Source organism: Condylura cristata, unplaced genomic scaffold, assembly GCF_000260355.1.
Source record: "Condylura cristata isolate star-nosed mole 26May11 unplaced genomic scaffold, ConCri1.0 scaffold00009, whole genome shotgun sequence".
Classification (NCBI taxonomy): domain Eukaryota; kingdom Metazoa; phylum Chordata; class Mammalia; order Eulipotyphla; family Talpidae; genus Condylura; species Condylura cristata.
The window spans coordinates 25,185,536-25,208,076 of record NW_004567110.1 but is presented as its reverse complement, the minus strand read 5'-3'; the positions used below and the strand labels follow the sequence as shown (position 1 = coordinate 25,208,076).

At 37.0% G+C, this 22,541-nt stretch overlaps 1 protein-coding gene across 1 annotated transcript in view; it reads right to left on the bottom strand.

The window, feature by feature from the left end:
* The window catches only part of UBR5 (ubiquitin protein ligase E3 component n-recognin 5), a 122,308-nt gene that overhangs the window by 9,775 nt on the left and 89,992 nt on the right, over positions 1-22,541 (bottom strand). Inside the window, exons 35-54 of the mRNA XM_012722908.1 lie at positions 20,103-20,226; positions 19,366-19,477; positions 18,325-18,456; positions 17,739-17,996; positions 16,649-16,917; positions 16,286-16,497; positions 13,537-13,767; positions 12,962-13,035; positions 11,654-11,826; positions 11,457-11,570; positions 10,408-10,628; positions 8,456-8,576; positions 8,261-8,359; positions 7,321-7,564; positions 5,869-5,980; positions 5,137-5,281; positions 4,164-4,294; positions 2,598-2,658; positions 713-888; positions 476-560 (exon numbers count right to left, since the gene is read on the bottom strand). Of these exons, the coding sequence (XP_012578362.1) occupies positions 476-560; positions 713-888; positions 2,598-2,658; positions 4,164-4,294; positions 5,137-5,281; positions 5,869-5,980; positions 7,321-7,564; positions 8,261-8,359; positions 8,456-8,576; positions 10,408-10,628; positions 11,457-11,570; positions 11,654-11,826; positions 12,962-13,035; positions 13,537-13,767; positions 16,286-16,497; positions 16,649-16,917; positions 17,739-17,996; positions 18,325-18,456; positions 19,366-19,477; positions 20,103-20,226 (3,094 nt within the window). The remainder of the gene's footprint in view (positions 1-475; positions 561-712; positions 889-2,597; positions 2,659-4,163; positions 4,295-5,136; positions 5,282-5,868; positions 5,981-7,320; positions 7,565-8,260; positions 8,360-8,455; positions 8,577-10,407; positions 10,629-11,456; positions 11,571-11,653; positions 11,827-12,961; positions 13,036-13,536; positions 13,768-16,285; positions 16,498-16,648; positions 16,918-17,738; positions 17,997-18,324; positions 18,457-19,365; positions 19,478-20,102; positions 20,227-22,541) is intronic.

Below are 22,541 nucleotides of genomic sequence, written 5' to 3'. Positions count from 1 at the left end.
ATTTATTTGTGCATACAGAACTGGGGTACAGGCCAGAGGCTCAGGGGCAGTGAGAGGCTTCACCAGAGACAGAGCGGGGAACAGAACAGGCAGATCAACGAGGTACACTGCTGAGGGGAGCAACATGAGGTCTGCCACACCATGTGGTCACCTCCGGGGCAGGCGGGAATCGAACTCATGTGGAAGTGGCTTTAGCTTCTCAGTGCTGTGCTCTAACCTACTGCACCACCAGGGAGGGCCCCTCCTTGGCCATTTTTAAAGAGGCAAATATGACACAGGTGCCAGGGGATGTGTTTGCAACAGGAACCAGGGTCTGTCAGATCCCTTCCAAATGTACCTATGTCACACACTCGGCTATGTTATCTTTTCTGTGTGTTGTTACTCTTCCTGTCATTGAGTTTGCAATTGTTTTCTATCTGTAATTATAAAAGATAAATTTTCCAATTATCAAAGCAATTTCATTAAAATCACTTACTTTTCTACCAAGCAATACTTTTATAACATGTCTATTCAATGTGATAGGGCATAGTTCATTCTGTAACAGACATAGTCCAAGAATCCTAAAAATAAAAATAAAGAAGTATTAAATAATTTGAGACATAAAATATTTTGAGACATCTTCTACAGCCCTGCTTCTAATCAGTATGAAGTACAGCATATACATATTTTAGAAATATATTTTATTAAGTTTTGAAGTATAAAGTTATTTTACCTGCCAATGTTTCTGAAACAATTTAACCTTGCTTCTGTGTTTTTCCCAGGCCTTGGAGTATAAAATCCTCTTTTTCCAGGTTGATAAAACAAAGGGGCATTGTCATCACCATCATCCGTATCATCTAAATCCATATCTACTACACTTCGACTAGAGCCATGACGCTTTCGGTTTTCCTAACAACAAAGTATGTGCGATTAACAACAAAATTGATTTTTAAAACAATACATGAACTGGTTCTCTAAAAATCACTGAAAGTGAAGCCAGGTAGGTAGAACATTCATATTTAAATGTGCTTAATATTTCAAATAAAAAACTTTAATTCATTCTTTCAGAATTGTGACAAAGCTTGAGCATGTTGATCTTCAACTTCTCCATCCATTTAAATAACCAGTTAAAGAAATTATGGCAGCTTTTCACCTTAAATCCACAGACATTTTCCCTAGAGTTCTGGAGCCTTAAAGCACTTTAAGGATGACCTGTCTTCTGGCTGCCAGAATTTCTGATGAGAAATCTACTGTCTTTCAAATCACTGTATCCCTATATGAACTTTAAAATACTTGATTATTCTTTCATTACTTCCTTACATGGCAGTTTGATTATAATGTGTCTGGTCAGAATTTTCTTTCCGTTTTTCCTATGCAGGATTCACTAAGCTTTCACAGTAAGTTTACCTCTGGCATTAAATTTGGCAAGCTTTCAGCTGTCCTTTATTATTCTATAGCAATCTTTCCACCTCTGGATACTCCAGTGACATTAATTTTTGATTCATTAATAGGGTCCCACATGTTCCAGAAACTGCTTTTATTTGAGATCTCTTCTTCAAAACAGATAATCTCTTATCTATTTTCTTACTGGTGGACACTTTCTACTGACTTGCCATTAGTGAATTTCTTTTTCAGACACTAGTTTTATTTGGCTCTTTAAAGAAGTTTACTGCTTGTCTTTATTGCACAGAACGAGATGAAACCTGATAAATCCAGTTAAGGGCTATCTTGAAATCAGTAGCTATGAGTTCTTTCTTCCAAGAGATTAATTTATCCTGGTTCTGGTACATGGGTAATTTTGTGGTATATCCTGGACATTTTCAGTGAAACTGCAGATCTTGTTAAAATGATAGGAAGAAATGTTAATGCTTTCTGGCTTTTGTAGGGAAACAACCTATTTAGTTGGGTACAGAATAGAAGTGTCACCCTCTGTAGGCAGAAATTCCAACACCAATTATGTTTTCAGTCTTCTTTATGCGGTGTAGATCTGCCTGACATAGATTACCATTTGGGATACTCTGAGACTTGAACAATGGTTTGAATTATAGTTTAGCTCTCAAAGCCTCTGCAATCTTCCAGCTAAGGTGGAGTGCTAGTTCCACTTCCCTTCTGAAACACTGCCATAGCAGCTATTTTTTAAGTTTTGATTTCTCTCTCCAATCCGTGTGCTATTACTTTTCTGTTCATAGTTTTAGTTATAATCAGTGAAAAACAAAAAATGTGGGTTTGTTCCATCTTGATTGATTCTAAGTTCTCATGAGGGTAGTTTGAGAACAACCTACTACGCACTTATTGCAATGCTGTCCTGTTTTTTTCCTGCATTTTTTGCACTTACTGCTTCCTTAAGGAACAAACTCTTAAGATTCCATAATGTTACCAATTCATGCCATCTCTAAATTATTCAGGTTGTACCCAAATGGATGCAGGCAGACCATGGGGTTACAGTGATCCTTACCTAAACCAATCTTATTACCTGTTTTTTATATCTATCTTTTCTTTGGTTCTCTACAGTAAGCAAGCATTTCAAAGTTAGTTCCTTCAAAAATGTGACTCAACTTCCCTTTCTGTTGTTTAAATTTCAAGTGCTTATAATTAGCACTACACAAAACATCTCTTACCTGTACTTTTTCTGAGGAGTCTAATAATCCAAGATCCAGGATACTATCAGCTCCATTTTCCCTAAAAACAAAAAATTCCTTCACATTCTAGATTACTGAAACCTCTGGAATTTAGTGTACAGAAAACATGTATTTAAGAATTTATGTATTGCACTTAAACTTTGAAATAGTAAATGTACAGGACACTTCTAGTCTTAATGCTTCTAGGAGCAGAGAAGACAATAATGTACACACTAAAGGACTAGCTGTTACAAGGGTCAAGACAATGATAAATAAAAGGTACCTGATTTAAGACAAGATAAAGTCTTCATAGGGATAGGTATTGAAACCTAAGCTCAGGGATGTGGAGGCAGATTTGAAAAATAACAGAAAAATATTCAGAAGTTCTTTAGTGCATTGAATTATTCTAGAATATTAATAATTTTACTGTTTACTCCAGAGAGCTGGGGGTGGGGTGGGTGTCATTTTATTATTAGTTGCAGTTAATACAAATCACTACTTAATTACCAATCTTTTTATCAAAAATATACATTTCCTTCTAACATTTTTATAATGGCCTGAACCTCATCATTGTGATAATACTTTCAGAATAGTGATGATATTGTCTTTGCACAGACCACTCAATTTTGAAACAGGCAAATGGTGCTTCGTTCCAGTGCTCAGTCTACCCACTTATACATTTCTAGGATTATCTCTAATTGAAATTATTCAAAATCATGACTGGGGGAGATATCTCTTTTTAAATCTAAAATAATAAAGCCTTAAGATATCAAGAGTATACCAGGATAGAAGGCACAGAATAAGTGCCATGCGTATTTCTACTATCCCTTTTACTTGTCACCATGGGAAAAGAAAGATGTTATTTCACTGAGTTTTTTTTTTTTCATTTTTTTTTTTTTTAAAGATTTATTTATTTGTGCATACAGAACTGGGGTACAGACCAGAGGCTCAGGGGCGGTGAGAGGCTTCCCCGGGACTAGAGTGGGGAGCAGAACAGGCAGATCGACGAAGTACACTGCTGAGGGGAGCAGCGGGCGGGTCAGGAGAGGTCTGCCGTGCCATGTGGTCACCTCCGGGACAGGCGGGAATCGAACTCATGCGGAAGTGGCTTTGGCTTTTCAGTGCTGTGTTTTAACCCACTGCGCCACCAGGGAGGGCCTTTTTTTTTTCATTTTATATTAAAACAAACATATTATACAACTTAAAGTAAAAACCTGCGTGGATTTTAAAGAACAAACAGGAAACCTAAAAGAAACATCATGCTTCTGGAAATTTCTCAGGAACCAGAACCCAATTTTTTGAGACACTGGCTTCTGCTGTTATAAGGATTCTGGTGGGAAATCTGAGAAAATAATTTCTAAATGTCAAGTACACAAAAGATCTTTAGAACCTAAGTGACTGCTAAAATGCTGTATTTCCAACATTTTGCTGGCAGATTTTAAACCATCTCTCAGCAAATCATTTAAAGTCCTTGGCTTGTAAATTTTAAGATATAGTGGCACTAATATCCTAAAAATTCTGTAAGCTGATACTGAACTAAAATGCCCTCCCACTTGTACACATTACCGTCCATGTGCAATGATGAGTTCCATGGCTTCATCCACTCTTGCTCTAAGAGAATCTTCACTTGCTAAAAGCAGCAGCAGCTGAGCTGGGGATAATTCCAACAGCATGCCAGTGATTTTACTTGCAAATGCCTGGAGATGATAAATGTTATTTGCTCCTACTCTTTGAAACCTCCTATCAATAATCTTTTATTGGAAATAAATGTAAGAAACTAGGATTAACAAATACAAAAATTTCTGAACCAGTAAGAGACTTCATTAAACTGGAAGCTTAATACAGAGAACTTCATAGGTAATGAACAATCCACGCAACTAGAAGTTTTACATTCTTGTTAAAACTGATACCTGTTTAACAAGTCTTTTTTTTTAAAGGCATTTTAATATCCCTGAGCAAACAAACATTGAACTCAATGCTCTTGTCTTTATTCCTCATCAAAAAGCCAAAAACATTTCTTTCACTTAAGATAGGAATAAAGAGATCTGGAAAGAAGGCAGGAGAAAAAAAAGCTTATTTAAAGCTAAGGATTTGCTGAAAGAAATATAGTTCATTTTATTACTCTTTTACTGTAACACGTAATTACATATAAAAGCAAATAAAACTAGATTGCTTATATATTCATAGTTTCACAAAATCTTTCCTGAATACTTAGCAATGAAGTAGACTATCTGCAAAGTGTTCCTAGCTACCTTGGTAACAAACCCAATGCACAGGTTATTCTTTAGCACACAGGTAACCAGTAGGTAGAATGTTAACCTAGTATAGGTTGGAAAAACAAACCTTAAGGTATACAGTTATCCTTTAGCAGCTATCTCATTCAGACCTCCTAAGCATCCATTTTACCCTAGCCCTCAACCACACAGGCTGTCAGTAGCTAACTAGTTTTTAATGTTTGGTTAAATTTTTTAAAATTCAAGCTTAATTGAAACAAAAACAGCAGAGCAAAGTCAGATGCAGCTAAGGGCATTGTACATACTGGTTGCATTGCTTGTACACGAGGGTAAAGTCTCTCCCCGAGAGCCTGACGGTGTGCCGGCAGAGGGTCAGGGTCATCGCTAGGATTCCCTTCAGAGGCCGGTCTAAAGGGCCGGGTGTCAATGGAGAGCTGTCTCCTAAAGTCTCTGGAAGAAGAACAAGCTTTTATGACCAAGTTTACTTTCCTTTCCTGCACAATGGAAAATACCAGCCCTGGTAACAAAGTCAGAACATGCTCTAGTTACTGCATCTAGGATAGCAGAAGGCTTAAATATACGACGGTTGGGAAGTTCAGATCATCCAGATTTTGTCATGTGAAAAAATCTCTAAATTTGCACATTTGTATATTCAATTCTAAGGAACAGGGTATTATAATTTAAGAGTCCACCCATAATTTCTACAAGTTTTAGTCAAAAGTGAGATACCACCCATCATAATAGGAAAAAATTTAAAAGGTTAACTGCCACTATAAAGACCTTTTAACCTAGGGGGGAAATGATATAAAGTCAATAAAAATTTTAAAAATTTTAGAATTTTAGTGGGATGACTCAATGTAATTTCAACTTCCCCTAGAGGTTTTTAAAGCAGAATATTTTATAACTTGTAAAACTAATTATCATGACTATCCCCTTTTCTAAAATGTAGTCCATATTGAAGTCTCTTTTACAGACCTACTTCCAATTCATCCAAAAAGCTGGTATTCAATAAAGGAAAAATAATAGAATTATCTCACCTATCCCGATCTCTCCGAGAGCCTGCTCGCAAGCCACTGCTCCTCCTCATTTCCCGTTCTCTCTCCCTTTCCCGATCCCTCTCCCCTCTGTTCCTTAACCTCTGCATTAAACCTGAAAGAAAACATCAAAAACATTTTTTAAAATGTAAATACAAATTTCAAAGTCAATGAAGACAAGAAACAAACATAAGATGCAACAAAGATTACCTTCCTTAACCTCGGCCTTATTGCTTTTTTACTCTGCCCCTAGAATGTATTTTTGGGTTTTGTTTGATTTGGGGGTGGGGGAAAGAGAGATGATAGTGAATTCTACAGAATGTATCTGGCAGGTAACAGATGTTTTTTTAATAAACTTTTCCTCCTGTCTTGTCAAAGCTGTAAAATAATATGTAGTAACTATGTAGTAAAACTATGACTACTGTCAAGTTTTACAATAAAGCTTGGATTTTTTATATTATTAGTCACTTTCTCTATTCTTAAGTTATTGGCATTAAGCACTATAGTACCTAGAACATTACCTATTATTATTTTAAAAGCCAGAATATTTTCCTAAAGCATATACAGAAAACATAACTTCTGAAATGCTATGACTTCCCAGGTTTCCTCATTCACATTTGCTGATTTTCTATTACAGGACTTTTGAAAATCAAATGATGAAAGGCTGGGGTACGTCATCTTTTCATCCTCATTCCTTTTAAGAGCTCATTCAACCTCTACAATCTGGTTTATAGAGCCCACTAAGATATAGCTTCTCTAAGCTAGGAAAAATACACAACATATAATTACCACAGCAAAGACAAAATGCAGGAGTTTCTTAATCTCTATTACCATATCCAGCCACCTACAATACAAGGTTGTCAGTATTTTGTCCCTACTTTAGATGAATCACCAATTATCACCCAGCTATGGGTTTTTGTAAATTTCAGTTTAAAACACTCTAATCTTGAAAATTAAAGTTTTAACCCAAATGTGCCAGTTTTCATGCATGTAAGAAGTCTGCACCAAGATTTTAATACTGAAAACTTTACTATTCCAAAATAGTCTTGCTAACTTAAATAGCAAAGTTGGCAGCAAGCTTCACCTCACTGAACAGTGGCATCTTTTGCAGATCATACTCTAGTATCTGTACCAGTGAAATGCCAGAAAAGGAATTATTACTGCACTTTGCTGATTCATTTTATAGAACTTATATAAAAACTTACAGATCTTAAAATTCCCTAGTCCTCAAATAATTGAGATGTGAGTTACTAGTAAAATAACAAACATGTATGAAAACAAGACAGTACAAGAGTAAATTTATCAAATAGCATAGTTTAAGCAAGATTAAACCATTTAGAATTATATAAAAATGTCAATGTGCCTTAAAATTCTCTAATACATATAAACATCATAGTTTCTGATAAGGCAAGCAAAGAATTTTTTTCATGCTTGTTATCTATAGAGACTACTTACTTGTATGAGTACCTTTGTTGGCATTTTGAATACAATCTAGATTTGGCAGTTTTTCGTTTGACAAAAATGCTTGCGCAATGGCTGTATAAAAACTTCGTGCAACACCACTGCCCTCTCCTGGCTCATCCTTAAATGTGACTTTTACTCTGTGAACAGCCATTGGTGTAGTAGCACATCTTCGACCAAAGTGATTGTTAAGCTGCCTCATGGTCTGCTGAATAAGAAGATCTCGATCCCGATCAACCTATTAAAACATGCCAAAAAGTTTCAGTGCTGGCAACCACTATGAAATTTTTCTATGTAAAATCTGTAAATTAATTTTAGCTATTCCTGGACAGTTTACAAATTTGGGTTCTCAGAAGCTAACACATTCCTAATATTAACATTATAAAGCATAAATATAAAAAGCATCCTGTATTAAAACAGAATTTAACTCAATTGTAATATTTCTTACTGGAAGGTCTAATGGAAAACACCAATTCATTTCAGGAATATACAAGAATAAATTCCAGTGGATGAGAAGGATAAATGTAGAAATAAAAGCAAATACTAAAAGAAACCATGAACCATTCCTTTTACTTTTCCAAAGCAAAGTAAAAGAAAATAGTAAACTGGGAAAATAAGTGCTTCCCAAAAAGTAAACTTTGTTCATAATAAAAAATGCAAATTGATCCCGCAATGCCATTTCTTATGAGATTGGCAAAAATCTAAAGATTTGACAACAAACTGTTGGAAAAACTATGAAGAATAAGGAACTCTGATATCAACACTAAAATTGCAAAAATATGCAATCATTAAGCAGATACTGACCACTATCTGGCAAAGTTATATATACACGTACTCTAACTTAACTATTTCATGTCTACACATGGAATTCTACCTCAAAGACACAGTAGCCGAAAGGAAGAAATATTATATTAGAAAATCTAAATACCTTTACCTCTAGTGATAAATCTCTTGACTGCTGGTTTCTCAACTTTTCCATTTCTCTACGGAATTTTGATTCTTTTACCTCAAAGCCACCCAATTCAGTTAGGATCTTTTAGGGGGGAAAAAAAGGGCACAACAAAATTTTATTCCCTGAAATATGGTTGTATCAGTCAGAATACAACTTAAAGGACTCAAAAATACATACAGATCCAGGTTCTGCTCCAACATCTTCCATGAATACCCTGCCGAACAGCTCTAAAGAAAGGCGCCAACGTCCCAATAGCATGTCATGGGAAATAACCATTCCCATGAAGCTACATTGTGGCCTGTAAGAAGTTTAAGGGGAAAGGGCGATCAGTGACACTTCAATCAGTCTGTCAATATTTTGAGGTCTTAACTACTTAAACCATATCCTCTCTAATGGAGACTTTTCTATGGCTACTTGTTCCTTGCCTACCTCCCTTTATAACTGTCTTTTACTTGAGGATAGATATATTCCCAGGCTGTCTCCTTGCCTCATCTTTCATTTTATTTCTCAATAAAATCCAATGTCCTTCTCTATCTAGGTGAGTCCCAGGATCATAATCTAGTCCAACTTTCACAATGGGCCAGAATTTCCTTGTGTTAAATGCATGCAATTCAATGATATTTAACTCAAACTCAAGTTAAAGTTGAGAATGGTCTCTTTACCATGACATTTCTGGCTTTTTGGGTTATTTTTTGATTTATTTTATTGGAACCAACTATTTGCCTTACTGCACAGCAGAAATTTTAATTTTTCTTCCCCATTCCTCCAAACTGACCAATCATTTCTTTTCATTCCCATGATTTTCCTTTCATCTCCAAAGCCAGTAAGCTACTTCAGTTCCTTTTTCAGCACTAGCCAGATTCAGTAACAGCTTTCCAACTTGTATACCTACTTCTCTTTCTTTCAACCCGTTTCTGTACATTCTATACATTCTGTACAATCTCAGCTCAAGTCATACTTGTGTTTAGGAAGCTTGGTCCATCCCAGTTCGTATTTCTTCCTTGCTTTTAATTAGACCGTGTATGTAAAATCTGTTGTTTCTTTAACTTAAACCCTCTTAATTAAAAAAAGTCATTATCGGGCCCTCCCTGGTGGCGCAGCGGGTTAAAGCACAGCACTGAGAAGCTGAAACCACTTCAGCACGAGTTTGATCCCCGCCTGCCCCGGAGGTGACCACGTGGCGCGGCAAGCCTCTCCTGACCCGCCCGCTGCTCCCCTCAGCAGTGTACTTTGTCAGTCAGCCTGTTCTGCTCCCTACTCTGTCTCTGGTGAATCCTCTCACCCTCCGCATCTCTGGCCTGTACCCCAGATCTGTATGAATAAATAAATAAATCTTTAAAAAAAAACAAAAAGTCATTATCTGGGTCCTCCCTGGTGGCGCAGCGGGTTAAAGCACTGCACTAAGAAGCTAAAGCCACTTCCACATGAGTTCGATCCCCGCCTGCCCTGGAGGTGACCACATGGCGTGGCAGACCTCTCCTGACCCGCCCACTGCTCCCCTCAGCAGTGTACTTCGTTGATCTGCCTGTTCTGCACCCCACTCTGTCCCTGGTGAATGCTCTCACCCTCACATCTCTGGCCTGTACCCCGGTTCTGTATGAATAAATAAATCTTAAAAAAAAAAGTCATTATCTGAATTCACATCTCCCAAAAATATGAAACATAAAGCAAATACTCAAAAATCATTTGGTTATTAGCCACACAGTGTCTATGTACATAGTGTATTTTGGAAGGAAATTTTTATTGGGAAAGCAAAGAATCCACTTATAACCTGATGACGGAGCCCAAGCAAGTGTGAGATTAACAAATTTTACAAAGTTCTTTATAGTTAATTTTCATGTTCCCCTGAACTGCTGGTAACAAATCTCAACATGGCAATTTGACGTGGGTATGCAGTTTAACTCAATACTGAACTTTTAAAACAGTCATTTCATTAACAGAGTGAGAGAAAAATCAGACTGCAAACCAATGACAAGAATCCAGAAGCAATTAAAATGTGAACATCTCATTACAAACCAGAAAAAAGCAGTTAAGCCCATGTATGTAAAAATAAAAGTTCTAGATAAAAATTCTTGCTAGAATTATAGTAGACAAAGCAATGCAATACAAAAATTAAACTTAGCAAATACCTGAAAGACGTAAGTGGTGGCCCTTCACTTTCAGTCAGTCCTATTTCTGCTAATAAACTGCTTTTCAATTGTGCAGCAAGATCATGAGCAGATGGTCCTGGCTTTGAACTCTCAGCTTCTTCTGGCAGCACATTTTGTTCTTCCCCTTCCTTTTTTTGCCGATTTTGCATGTTCATTACATTTTTCAGATTGGCAGCATAAGACATTTTAGTTGGGAGAACCTAAAAATTTTTGTAATTAAAAGTTTCACATTAAAAATGAAAACTAGTTTTTCCTTTCAATTTAATAAAAATCAAATAGAAACGAAGCAATCCCTTTCACAAGCTGCAGTCTATTTTGGCTTTACCCCCTGGCTGACCACCAATGGCAGTGCACTCCAGTAGCCTGAGAACTTTTAAAGAAATATTTTATCTGTAAGTCTTACGTATTTCCATTATTTTCAATATTGCAGTCTTCTCTATCACTGAGGTAATTAAAAACAATCTATTGATGCCTCTTCTTAAACATGTTTAGTACTTTATCATCAGAGAAAACAGTATAGTGTAATTGTAGACTTTCAGTGAGACTTTTAACTAAAAATTAGGTTTGTCACTTAACTAGTGAAATTTAGTCTCTTTAAACCTCAATTTCTTACCAATAACATCAGGACAATAATGTTTCTACCCAAAATGGTTTTAAAGACTAAGATAGTGCCTCCCGAGACAGAATTATCCACATATTCTACCTATTACTATCACCATATTTATTGACATTCTAGATTCAAAGTTTCAAGCCAATGTTACTAGAATTCAAATTTTAACAGCATAGAGCAATAAACTCTGAACCGAAGTACATAACCAGACTGCCATTTTACAGGTGAATCTGGCACACAGCAAGTTAGTCTCAAAGCATACCTAACATTGTCAGAATTCCTTTTATTATGTCATAAGGGAGGAATTTCTGATAGCTTGGAGAAATACAATATTCTGAACTGATCTCTCTAAAAATCAGGCTGCTGTGACAAGTGCTCACACACAAATACCGTATTGCAAAGACTGTTACTATCTTACCTCAAGGCAGTTTCTATCCACTGTAACCTCCATTAAGCATTTCCCACTACTGGCAGACGAAGAATAAAGACCCTGACTTGGACGGCCAAAAAGATCCTCCTTTCTAGCATTTGGCTGGAATTTTAACAGAAATATTCTAGTTACATTGAATACTTAAAATAACAAAAAGAAACTTTAAGACTAGTGTATTAAGTCACCTGCAACAGATGTGGCTGATCAGCCAAGGGAATGGCTTCAGCAAGAGGCACTTCAAACGGATTTGGGGGTATACACCCAAGGAATGTCATGGAATCTGAGCGACGGAAAAATGGATGGTTTTGGCCAGTTTCTGCAGGAAGAGAGTCATCATCCTTATCATTCAAAGTAGCACCTAAATATAAAGAGATAAAATGTTTGGCTTTTAGAAAAATAATTATTAGGGAAGTAAGAAAGCAATCTCAGTCTGCTCAAGCAAAATTTCCTGTTATCTATAAAATTTCAAAGCAACTAAAAACAAATGGATTAAAATTTTAATATTTTAAAGTGGTAACTCAAAATATTAGTATATTGAAATTGCTACAGTGGTAAATATTTAAGTATTTAAACATAGTAAGTTTGCCCCAAAACGTTACATCTTATATCGGGCAAAAGTTTCCATATTTGTCCTTTCCGGAGATTCACATTTGAAGACAGCTACATTCCTAGGCAAATGAGGAGATAAAATTTGAGCAACTGTCTAAATGTAAGTTCAGCTTCCTCTATAAGAAGATTAATAGTCCGGGCACTAATGCAACCTCGTCAGAAACTAGTGCACCAGTACCAGCTAGCTCCCTTTAAATGGAATAGGTACTGTTTGCAAAGTGCTATGAAAATGACAGTGAGCTGTGATGGGGTTATCAAAAAACAAGTTATCTTTTCTGCAGTGAATAAAAGTACTAGCAAATAAGAAGAAACAGGTAATTGAGTCACTTGATTCCATTTTACAAAGTGCTTAATTTCACTTGAAATAATAACTAAAAACTACCAAAAAAAATGCAGGTGATTCCAAAATTTCTTGATTTCATTATATTTTCTCCATATCATATCAACAGTTTTTTTTTGTTTTTGTTTTTAAATATTTGGTAGTTACCACTGCTACTTCTCATTTCCTTGACTAAACTTATTTTGCATCAATATGTATTAACAAGGGTTCTGGTAAGATTTTATTTAAATTTAATACTTACAACATTATGTTAAAATAAAGGTAAATGGAGATAAAACTCAAAAATGCAAAGGAGATCACAAAGCTAGAATAAAAAATATCAATTGTTGAAAAGTTTTTAACATTCCTTTAATTCATCCTCATTGATAAAAGAAATAATACCAGGATGAATAGGGAAAATGGACAGGGAAGGCAAAAAATAGGACATAGAGAAGAAAAGAGAAATTCCCACCCAGACAGAAAATAATGAAGTTAAAAAGCTTGAAGGGAAAATACTGAGGCAGCCATTTCTTGAAGTAGATTAGCAGATTTTCTGTGCACTAACTTTGATTGGTGTCATCATCATTTTCATGTTCTGAATCTTCATTATCAATACCCAGTTCCAAGAGTTCTCGCGTCCTTTAAAAAGACAAGTGAGTCATTTTATAAGAAGTATTTGTACAATGTGTAAAGGAGCAAAGGTGATGGGAGCTATAAGCAAAAAACACTGTAAAGATAATTTAAGTATCTAACAAGTTTCAAATACTGTGATAAAATTTTAAACTCTGGGCATGGGTCACTGATCAGCCAAGAGTACAATTACAAAAAGGCTCAATGGAAACACAAAGCTACTCACACCAAGAAATAGTGAACACTTACACAAATAGTAGAAAACATGATGAGCAAGCAGGACTAACCATCTCATGCATAAAGCTTAACTGATTCTTAATTTTCTTTGCAAGTGAGGAGTCACAAAAGAGGAAGATTGGATACAGTCAAGCACACTTTCCTAAATGGATGTTTCTGTACTATTTATCTTTTACCATATTTTTCTCTTTATTCCAAAAATATGACAAAGTGCTAATGAAGACCACAGTGAGCATGTATTTCTTAAACCAACCTCAGGGCAGGTATGGATACCTTTTGCGTTCCAGCTGAGGTGTATCCAATGTTGTTTGCTGATTCATCGCTTTAATCCAATATATAAGAGCTTGAAAAACATATGCTACATGCTTCAATGAGCAAACATCCAGAACTGGAAGGACATCTGAATGCTCATCATTATGAGACCGCATCAAAGAAAGAGCATAATTTAGGAAGTCCCCTCGAGCAGACATCATTCCTTGACGGGCACTAAGCAATGTGGCACGTCTATAGGAGCAATAAGAAATGAAAATGTTTACAAAACCAACATATGTGAAACTTACCAGTATCATGTATATGCAAAACTGGGAGCTGAGACTACGCACACATACTGAGTCTCTACGGCAATCTTTCAGAAATAAAACCATTGTGTTGTATGATTAAATTTCCTTACCTTTGTACAGAAAGGAATGTCATATACTAAGATGGGCAGAAGGCACTCCCTTCCCTAAAGACAATGGTTCCCAAACTCTATTATCAAAATCACCTGGAGGACCTGTTAAAAAGTTTCAGTAGATTTGGAGGCAGCAGGGTCCCAAAATGTGTTTCTAACAAGCTCTCCAATGGTGATGCTGCTACTGCTCTGAGAATCATGCTTTGAGGAATGATACCACCGAAAAGTGACACCAAAAGCATAAGCAGCAGCAAGAAACATAGATAAAACTGGACTTGTAATTCAAAACCTTTGTCCTTCAAAGGACATCATGAGGAAAATAAAAGACAACCTACAGAATAGGACAAAAATTTTGTGAACCATGTATCTAAAGAACTTGTGTCCAGAAAATATAAAGAATTCATACAACTCAATAATAAAATGGGCAATGGGTCTACATAGGCATTTCTCTAGAAGATATACAAGTGACAATAAGCACATGAAAAGATCTTCAACATGACCGGCATAAGGAAATGCACATCACACCCATGAGACACCACTTCACATCCAGAAAGAGGCCTGCAATTGTAAAAGATGGATAAGAAATGCTGGCAAGGAGGTGGAGAAGATGGATTCCTCACACAGTGCTACTGGGAATATAAGACTGTGGAGCCACTCTGAAAAACGATCTGGCAGTCCTCAAAAAGTTAAACATAGGGAGTTAGTTTATGATTCAGCAATCCCCAAACTAGGTATATACCACATATAACGGAAAAGACATTCACACGAAAACCTGTACACAGATGTCCATAGCATTATCCATAATCACCAAAAGGTGGACATGACCCAAATGCCCACTAACTATGAATCCTCAAAATATGGCTGACTCTTACAACAGAATATGCAGAATTAAAAAATTTATATCTATACATGCTAGACACAGAAGAAACTTAAAACCATTATGCTTAGGTAAAAACTACCAGGCATCAAAGACAACGTATTCTATGATACCATATACCTGAAATGTCCGGAATAGGCAAATCCATAGAAACAGAGACTAGTGGTTGTTTATGATAGAGGAGAAAGGGGACCAGAGGAAGGTGGGCAACTAACTGGTATGGTATTTCTTGTGTATATGATGAAAATATGGTAAAATTGTGATGATCGTCACATAGCTCCAAATATATTCAAAATTTAAAAACTGCACACTTTAAATGGGAGAGCTGAATAATATATGAATTACAATGCAATAAAGCTCTTTATTAGAGAATAAGACTGAGAAAACTGACAGTGAATCAGTTCTCCAGGGTAGTGAGTAGGCTGAAGACAGGCTGATGCCTATATGTGTGGAGTGGCTTCTTAGCACATGAAAGCTGGTACCTCTGTAGTCTTTTTCTCTATTTAATCCAAATCTCTCTGCAGAGTACTTACGTTTTGCATACTAGACAATGCCACCAAATTCTCTTCCAGTCCTCAGTATGTTCAAGAGAACACCCATTTCCTCTACATTTTTTCTTAATTTTTCTATTTATTCAGAATCAAAACGTAAATGTAAATTGTATCCTCTTGTTCCATCCCTCAATAAGGTCTTAATTTCTGTTTATATGTTGTTAATGCTCCTCTCTCCTCCTTCCTGGCTTTCACTGCCCTGTTTTAGAAATTACTACCTGCCTCATAAGCACCAGCCATATACACAAGTCCTGTTAAATTTCCTGAACAATTTCCTAGATATTCATCCTACCCCACTTGCTGCTCACAGGAAAGTAAGGCTGGTTAGCCTGAAGAAAAGCTAGCATCAAATCTAGGCCGACAGGTTCCAGACCTTTTCACTCTATGGCACTGTGCAGATGCTCTAGTGTGCAATCTTTGAAACAGTTCTTGATAAAAGATCATTTTATAATTGAATGAAAACAACAAACACATAAAGAAACGTACTTTAATTATGCCTCAGCAGGCTAGTAGGGGGAAAAAGAAATCTGATTTGAGAAACCAAAGACCAGCTTAGGTAATTATGCTGTTCCTCTTTCCCAGTCATAAACTACATCCCTCCCCCGTCCTCATCACAGCAAATCTTCCTATGAATATTATGTCTTAAGTGGGGGGCCTGAGGGACAGTGAGACAAGGATGTAGACCAAGTACTTCAAAAATGAATAAGAAGTATTTAATACCAGATTCTGATTAATGCAAATACATTTTTAAAAAATAGCTTGGATTTTTAACTGATGTTGCCACAGTTACACAATTTAGAAAGAATGAAAGGCCTCCCTCCTTCATAATAGGGAGGTCTTATGTAACTGTAATAAAAAAGCTCTAGCTTTCTAGGATATGAGAGATCTGTCTAAACCTACAAGCACAGATGAAGAATTTCATACCTTCTTCCTTCTAGAGTTCGTAAACTGGCTTCCTCTCGTGCAGTCATCCTCTCCCTTCGTGCTGAATTCTGAGAAGCATGAAGAGGATGATTTGGATGTCCCGGATCACCAGCAGATGCTAATGCAGAACCATAACGTAACTGAGCTTCAGTAGAGTCCATAATACTGACCATCCAGTTCCAAGTGGGAATAAGCTTTTCTTCTACGTAGTTCTATGAACATCAAACTAAAATAATTAAAACTATCCAAATAAAATTTAATTTGATCCAGTTCTATGTAAATACTTAATTATTTGTAACAGTAATTCTCATTATACTGGAATGCTCGTAACTGACAGTAAAATTCTAGTGAATGGTTTCATACCTGTAAGTTTACTGCATCCTGGTAAGTCAACTTCACAGCAGCTGGAATCTGAGAGTATACTAGGTGGTTATACTTAGGAATCAGGCCCATCAAGTCCGAGATTTGTCTGATGACAATGCTGTAGGCCCTGGCTAAACTGCTTGCTGATGTTAAGTAGCTGCTGGCATTGCTAGCTTCCAAAGCAGCTGCTGCCGCTGCGGCACTTGTGCTAATGGTACCACTCCGGCGCAAGTTTGAAGGATCAATATAAATCAAGCCTGCTGAACTTGCTAAAAGAAAAAAAGAACCACAGTAAATTAATGTTATTTGTTAACTGATTTCTCTAGTGTTTACATATTTAGATAAGCTAAAAGATCAGCTACATTAGCAAATGTGGTAACTGAGCAAAAAAAAAAAAATTCTCTTAAGCCCTACTAAGGGAGGGGAATGGAGATGTGTGCAAGAGCTACTATATTGTTCTCAACTAGAAGCGACAGTGGCACTACCCCCGCCCCCAAAGGAAGGACACTTGGTAGTGTCTACAGATTTTCTTTTTGCTATTACATTAAGGGGGAGGGAGCTACAGGCTTCTGGGGGGGAGGAGGTCAAGGATTCTGCTAAACATTCTAAAAGCACAAGACAGCAGGTTTAGTTACTAAAAAAATAATCATTGAGCCCAAAGGAGCCATGGTACAGAGATTGAGAAATACTGCCATGAACAACTAATTTCTTGTATTTGAATGGAGCAAAATAATGAAGTATTTGTTCTGTGGATGAACATGACTTAAAAAATCTACTAATGAGGCCCTCCCTGGTGGTGCAGCGGGTTAAAGCACTGCACTGAGAAGCTAAAGCCACTTCTGCATGAGTTCGATTCCCACCTGCCCCAGAGGTGACCACATGGCGAGGCAGACCTCTCCTGACCGCTGCTCCCCTCAGCAGTGTACTTCCTTGATCTGCCTGTTCTGCTCCCCGCTCTGTCTCTGGTGAAGACTCTCACTGCCCCTAAGCCTCTGGCCTGTACCTCAGTTCTGTATGTACAAATAAATAAACCTTAAAAAAAAAAAAATCTACTAATGCACTCCTAGGAATACCAAATTTTCAGACTTGCCTGCTGGCGTGGATGTGCTCGAAGGGGCTGTGCTGGCGGCACGCTGATGCTGGGTATTCCGGACTGCCCACTGCATGGAACGGGGAGCCTGGGCAGCGCCATTGGCATGGGAGCTATTTGTGGTTCTCTCTAATGGTTCATCAAGCATAAAGGTCTCCTGCTCAATGTCGTCACTCTGACTACTGCTGCTATCAGAATCACTTGAGTCATTTGATTGTGAATCGTCTTCAGAAAAGAAGGCTGGAACACTGCTCGCACCTGTATTTTATTTTTAAAACCAAAACATTATGATTTTATTAATATTTAAAATGACAGAATACCCCCAATTCAGGGTATAGAATGGCAGGCTGTATTGAATAGTCTACAGAACAGCATTAAAATAGTTGAATTAGAAGAGTACTTTTTAAAATGAATCCATTATTCAAAAACTATAAAAGAACACTAATGATTAATTTCTTGGCTAACATCTATAGGTAAAATTCAAAAAAGGGCTCACAACCACTCATACTGAATACAGCTGAGCCAATCGTGCTGATTACACACCATCTTTGCACATGCACGAAAGCTGCAGGATAAGGTAACATACCTGCTTCTGAGCCGGCAGTTGCTGCAGTGACAACACTTCTGCGCCCACTAGCATTATCTTGGTTGCTGTGGTTACTTTCACTGTCACTTTCTGTTTCAGCTGCTGCTAACAAGTCCAGTTCCATGTCACTCCCTAGCAAATGTATTTAAACAGGAAGGGAAAAGTACAAATTCACTGTGGAGCAAGACACGGTCTGAAGAGTCAGAATGTGAGAACAGTGGGAACTAAGGGCTTGGGAGGAGGAACAGGAGTGACTGTAGTGGAGAAAAGTGACAATAACACAGTACAAATACTGACTGCATAAGACGGGCAGAGAAGCTAGGTAAATGACAGTACCCGGGGCCTCTGACACAGCAACTGCAAATCTGTCCTGTAGAGCTTCAGGGAAGTGTTAGGGGCTTCGAATCAGTGGGCAGAGCTCTGTGCTAGGAACACAGCCCCATTTTCATTAGTTTTATGTGTTGGTTTCCAAAAGAAAGTCAGAAACATCTATTCTTTATATCCCATGGTATATACACAAATTAAAACAAAATTATAAATTTTAAAATTATATAATTATTGTGTATTTGTCAATTATACTTTATAAAGTTGATTTTAAAACCAACCCTATGGCTACGAGTAACAACAATTATGATGACTACTATAGCAAAGTTATGATTAGGTGAAAAAGAAAGCTACAAAAATTATATATCTGTTTCTATAGTTCTCTAAAGAGCATGAATGGAAGTGGGCAGTACAGGGAAGGACTAAAGTAAAATTACAAATGCCTACACCTGGTTGAGAGGATGAGGCATTTGTGTTACTTTCCCCCTCTGATTTGAAAATGTCTATCATAACACAGTTAATAATTAAATGCTAAAATAAGTAAAAGTGGAAGAGGACAAGTTATTTTAGAAATATCCATAGGCATACATTATTTATTTTTACCTCCTAAAATTCTGAAAGGAATCCCTTGTCAGAAAATGCTCCACTACCAACAGGCTCTCCTCATGAGCATCAGCTCAGGTACCTGATTTACCCTCACTAAATAATTTCTCATACCGTCTTCATCGTGCTCATCGTGTTGTCCCTCTGCCTCAGCATTTTCTTCCCCATGTTCTTCCTGTTCGTCATGATGGTCCTCTTCTCCAGCCACTCCCTCTACCACCTCAACCTAAATCCAGAATCTTATTTGTAGACAAAGTACATCATAAACCCACATCTCTACCTGTGTTCTTCCGCAGCATTAATAAATTAAAGCACAAAGATCTCTAGCTATAGGGAAGTGTAAGCCTAAGTAAGCAGTTACGGAAATCTTCATTTGCTGATGACAATTTGGTGTAAGAAGTTACATCAATAATATCTTAACATTTGTGAACCTTATACAGAAGTTCACCTTAAAATTATATATACAGAACTTTAAAATTATAAGTATTAACATCTGTCTGTATGGTCAGTTTTTAAAAAAAACTTTGGCAATCACAAAATTTCCATAGTTAATGTGTAATATTCTGCTTTCAATCATATAGTACAAAAATGCTAAACTCTTAATTTGAGAATAATTTCTCTTAACCTTTAACAAGTTTGTTTCCAGTTTCACATTACCCACAAATTAAGGATATTAAAATACAGTTAAGACGGATAATCAGAAATGAATCTATAACAAAAGTCTAAGTGTTGGAAGCAGATGTCTATAGATAGTAAGCTACCATTGATGAAATGAAATGTCAAGACACTATGCTTTTCCTCCCTTCCAACAGAAGTCTCTCATCTACCACAATTAAAACAGTTAAAACCACCTCTTCCACATCTGCTGAAACAATGTCATCCTGTTCTTCGTCTCTACCCCTCACAGGCTGCGACTGGCTGATGCGCCTCTGTTGCGGATTCCGGATGATGTAGGACGACTGAGACTGACTGGAGCTGTGGGAGTACAGAATTATGAACACACTGTTGCCCCACCTCTGGCATATAGCACAGACTTTTAGGCTTCCCAGTTTTATTTAATGATCCACTTGCTCAGTGTTATTTTAAATTTGACCTAAAATATCCCTGGGAAACAATAGTTATAGTGTATCAGAAAATATAAGCCCTAAAGAAATTACCACAGAGATTCATACATCTCAGAACTTTTACTTTTTTGATGTCATTTCATATTTTTTGATGTCATGTGCATATTTTTATGATTCCTCCCCCACTGAAATCGTGTACAGGGAAGTCTTTCCCATATCTATCACTCTCAGCACCAGAGTCCTCAGCTTCCAAAAGTTCGGACAGCAGCATTCATCCATTAATGAAAGTGTGATTACTAGGAGTGATTTATCCTTCATGTCTAATGTGACTTCTACTTTACTGATGCATGAGGGAAAAAGTCAGCTCAAGAATAGGACTTTAAAATACAATCATAACCAAAAAATAAGGTGACAAAATTGTTCCCTAAAATTTTGACTTGTAAAGGGCCCAAAAAGGATAAACACCTCTAAAGGACAGGGTGAACTAGATAATGCAAGTTAAAATGCAAGTCAAAAAATCTGAAGAGTTGTTAAATGACCGTGTGACTTAATTTATCCTTTATTTTCAGCCTAAGAAAACAGTCTGTAAGAATTAAAAGAACTCTCAAGAAAAGAACATTAGTGTTCTTTTCTCATCTCAACTACTCTGAGAAACTACAATCAAACCAGCTTACCTGTAAAGAGCAAACTGAAACTTTGCCTTCAGATATACACAACATAGGCTGCACTCCCTGGCGGCACAGCGGGTTAAAGCACAGCACTAAGAAGTTAAAGCCACTTCAGAATGAGGTTTGATCCCCGCCAGCCCCAGAGGTGACCACATGGCGCCGCAGACCTCTCCGGACCCACCCGCTGCTCCCCTCAGCAGTGTACTTCGTCAGTCAAACTGTTCTACTCCCCACACTCTGTCTCTGGTGAATCCTCTCACCACCCCTGCACCTCTGGCCTGTACCCCAGTTCTGTATGAGTAAACCTTAAAAAAAAAAATACACAACATCAATAGTGTTTAATAATAGAAGTGTAACTAAGCAACTGATAATTCACTGAGACAGTGAACTATTCACTGAGACAGTGAATTACTTATCTGGTAAAGTGGAAAAAAGGGAAATCTGAAGAAATAAAAAGGATCTTACCAACCATTACATGAATTTCAACACTTTCACTATTAAATAGTAAGTTAATAATGTATGAAGTAACAATTACTGGGCATTATGAGAGAACAAATATTTCAAGATCTAAAGTCCCCTCAGTGTTGTTACTTAAGAAGTCATGCTTAGCATGTATGACACAGACAGTACACAAAACATACTATAAATGCCCCATTTAGAAATGGAGCATCAGTTTTCTTCACACAAGGATTCAACCTTTTTCCCACTGGATCCCCTGGCACAGTGAAACATCACAGTTCTAAAACGCTACATAAGAAAAGTTGTTTAAACTACTTAAGTTTTGGGTATTTATATTCCCAACAATTTGCCAAGCTATACAGAGAAATCCTCTTGGTATGGAATACTTAAGTATGCTAGACTGTAATACTGTCCTAAGAAAACAATAAACATACATAAGCAAACATGCACAGCTATCTCGGTGGTAAAAGAAACATTAATATTGGAAAAGATGAGAGAGTGATGATGCCACCATTGACAAACAGGCATATGTTGATATCTAAGGCTAGAAGGATTTCAAGCCATAAATTTCATAGCAGTCAGTCTGTGGACTAAATAAACTAGGAAGTTACATCACAGGGATCCTCTCCTGTCTCCTGCACACACATAAAGCTAAACATAAATCATACAAAGGCAACAGATTTCACTAGTCTTGCCTATCTCATCCATTGCAGGCTGGGACAGATAAACATCTTTTCAAAGAACTACAATAAGCTCAGTGCTCATGAGAGTATAGAAATTCAATGTGTGCTGTAAATTTCGCACTGGCTTCAGTGTTCAGGTTAACCCAGTGCTCTTTACCAACAAATGCTAAGCAATAATTACTCTCTTCCTCTGCTCAGTCATCTAATATTCAGAAATATAGAAGAATTATCTATATAGAATTATCTCTAAATATCTCCATAAAGTAGCATTGGATAAGTTACCTGAGTTTTAGTTTTCTCACTTTTTTTTTAAACGATTTATTTATTTATGCATACAGAAATGGGGTATAGGCCAGAGGTATAGGGGTGGTGAGAGGATTCACCAGAGACAGAGTGGGGAGCAGAACAGGCAGACT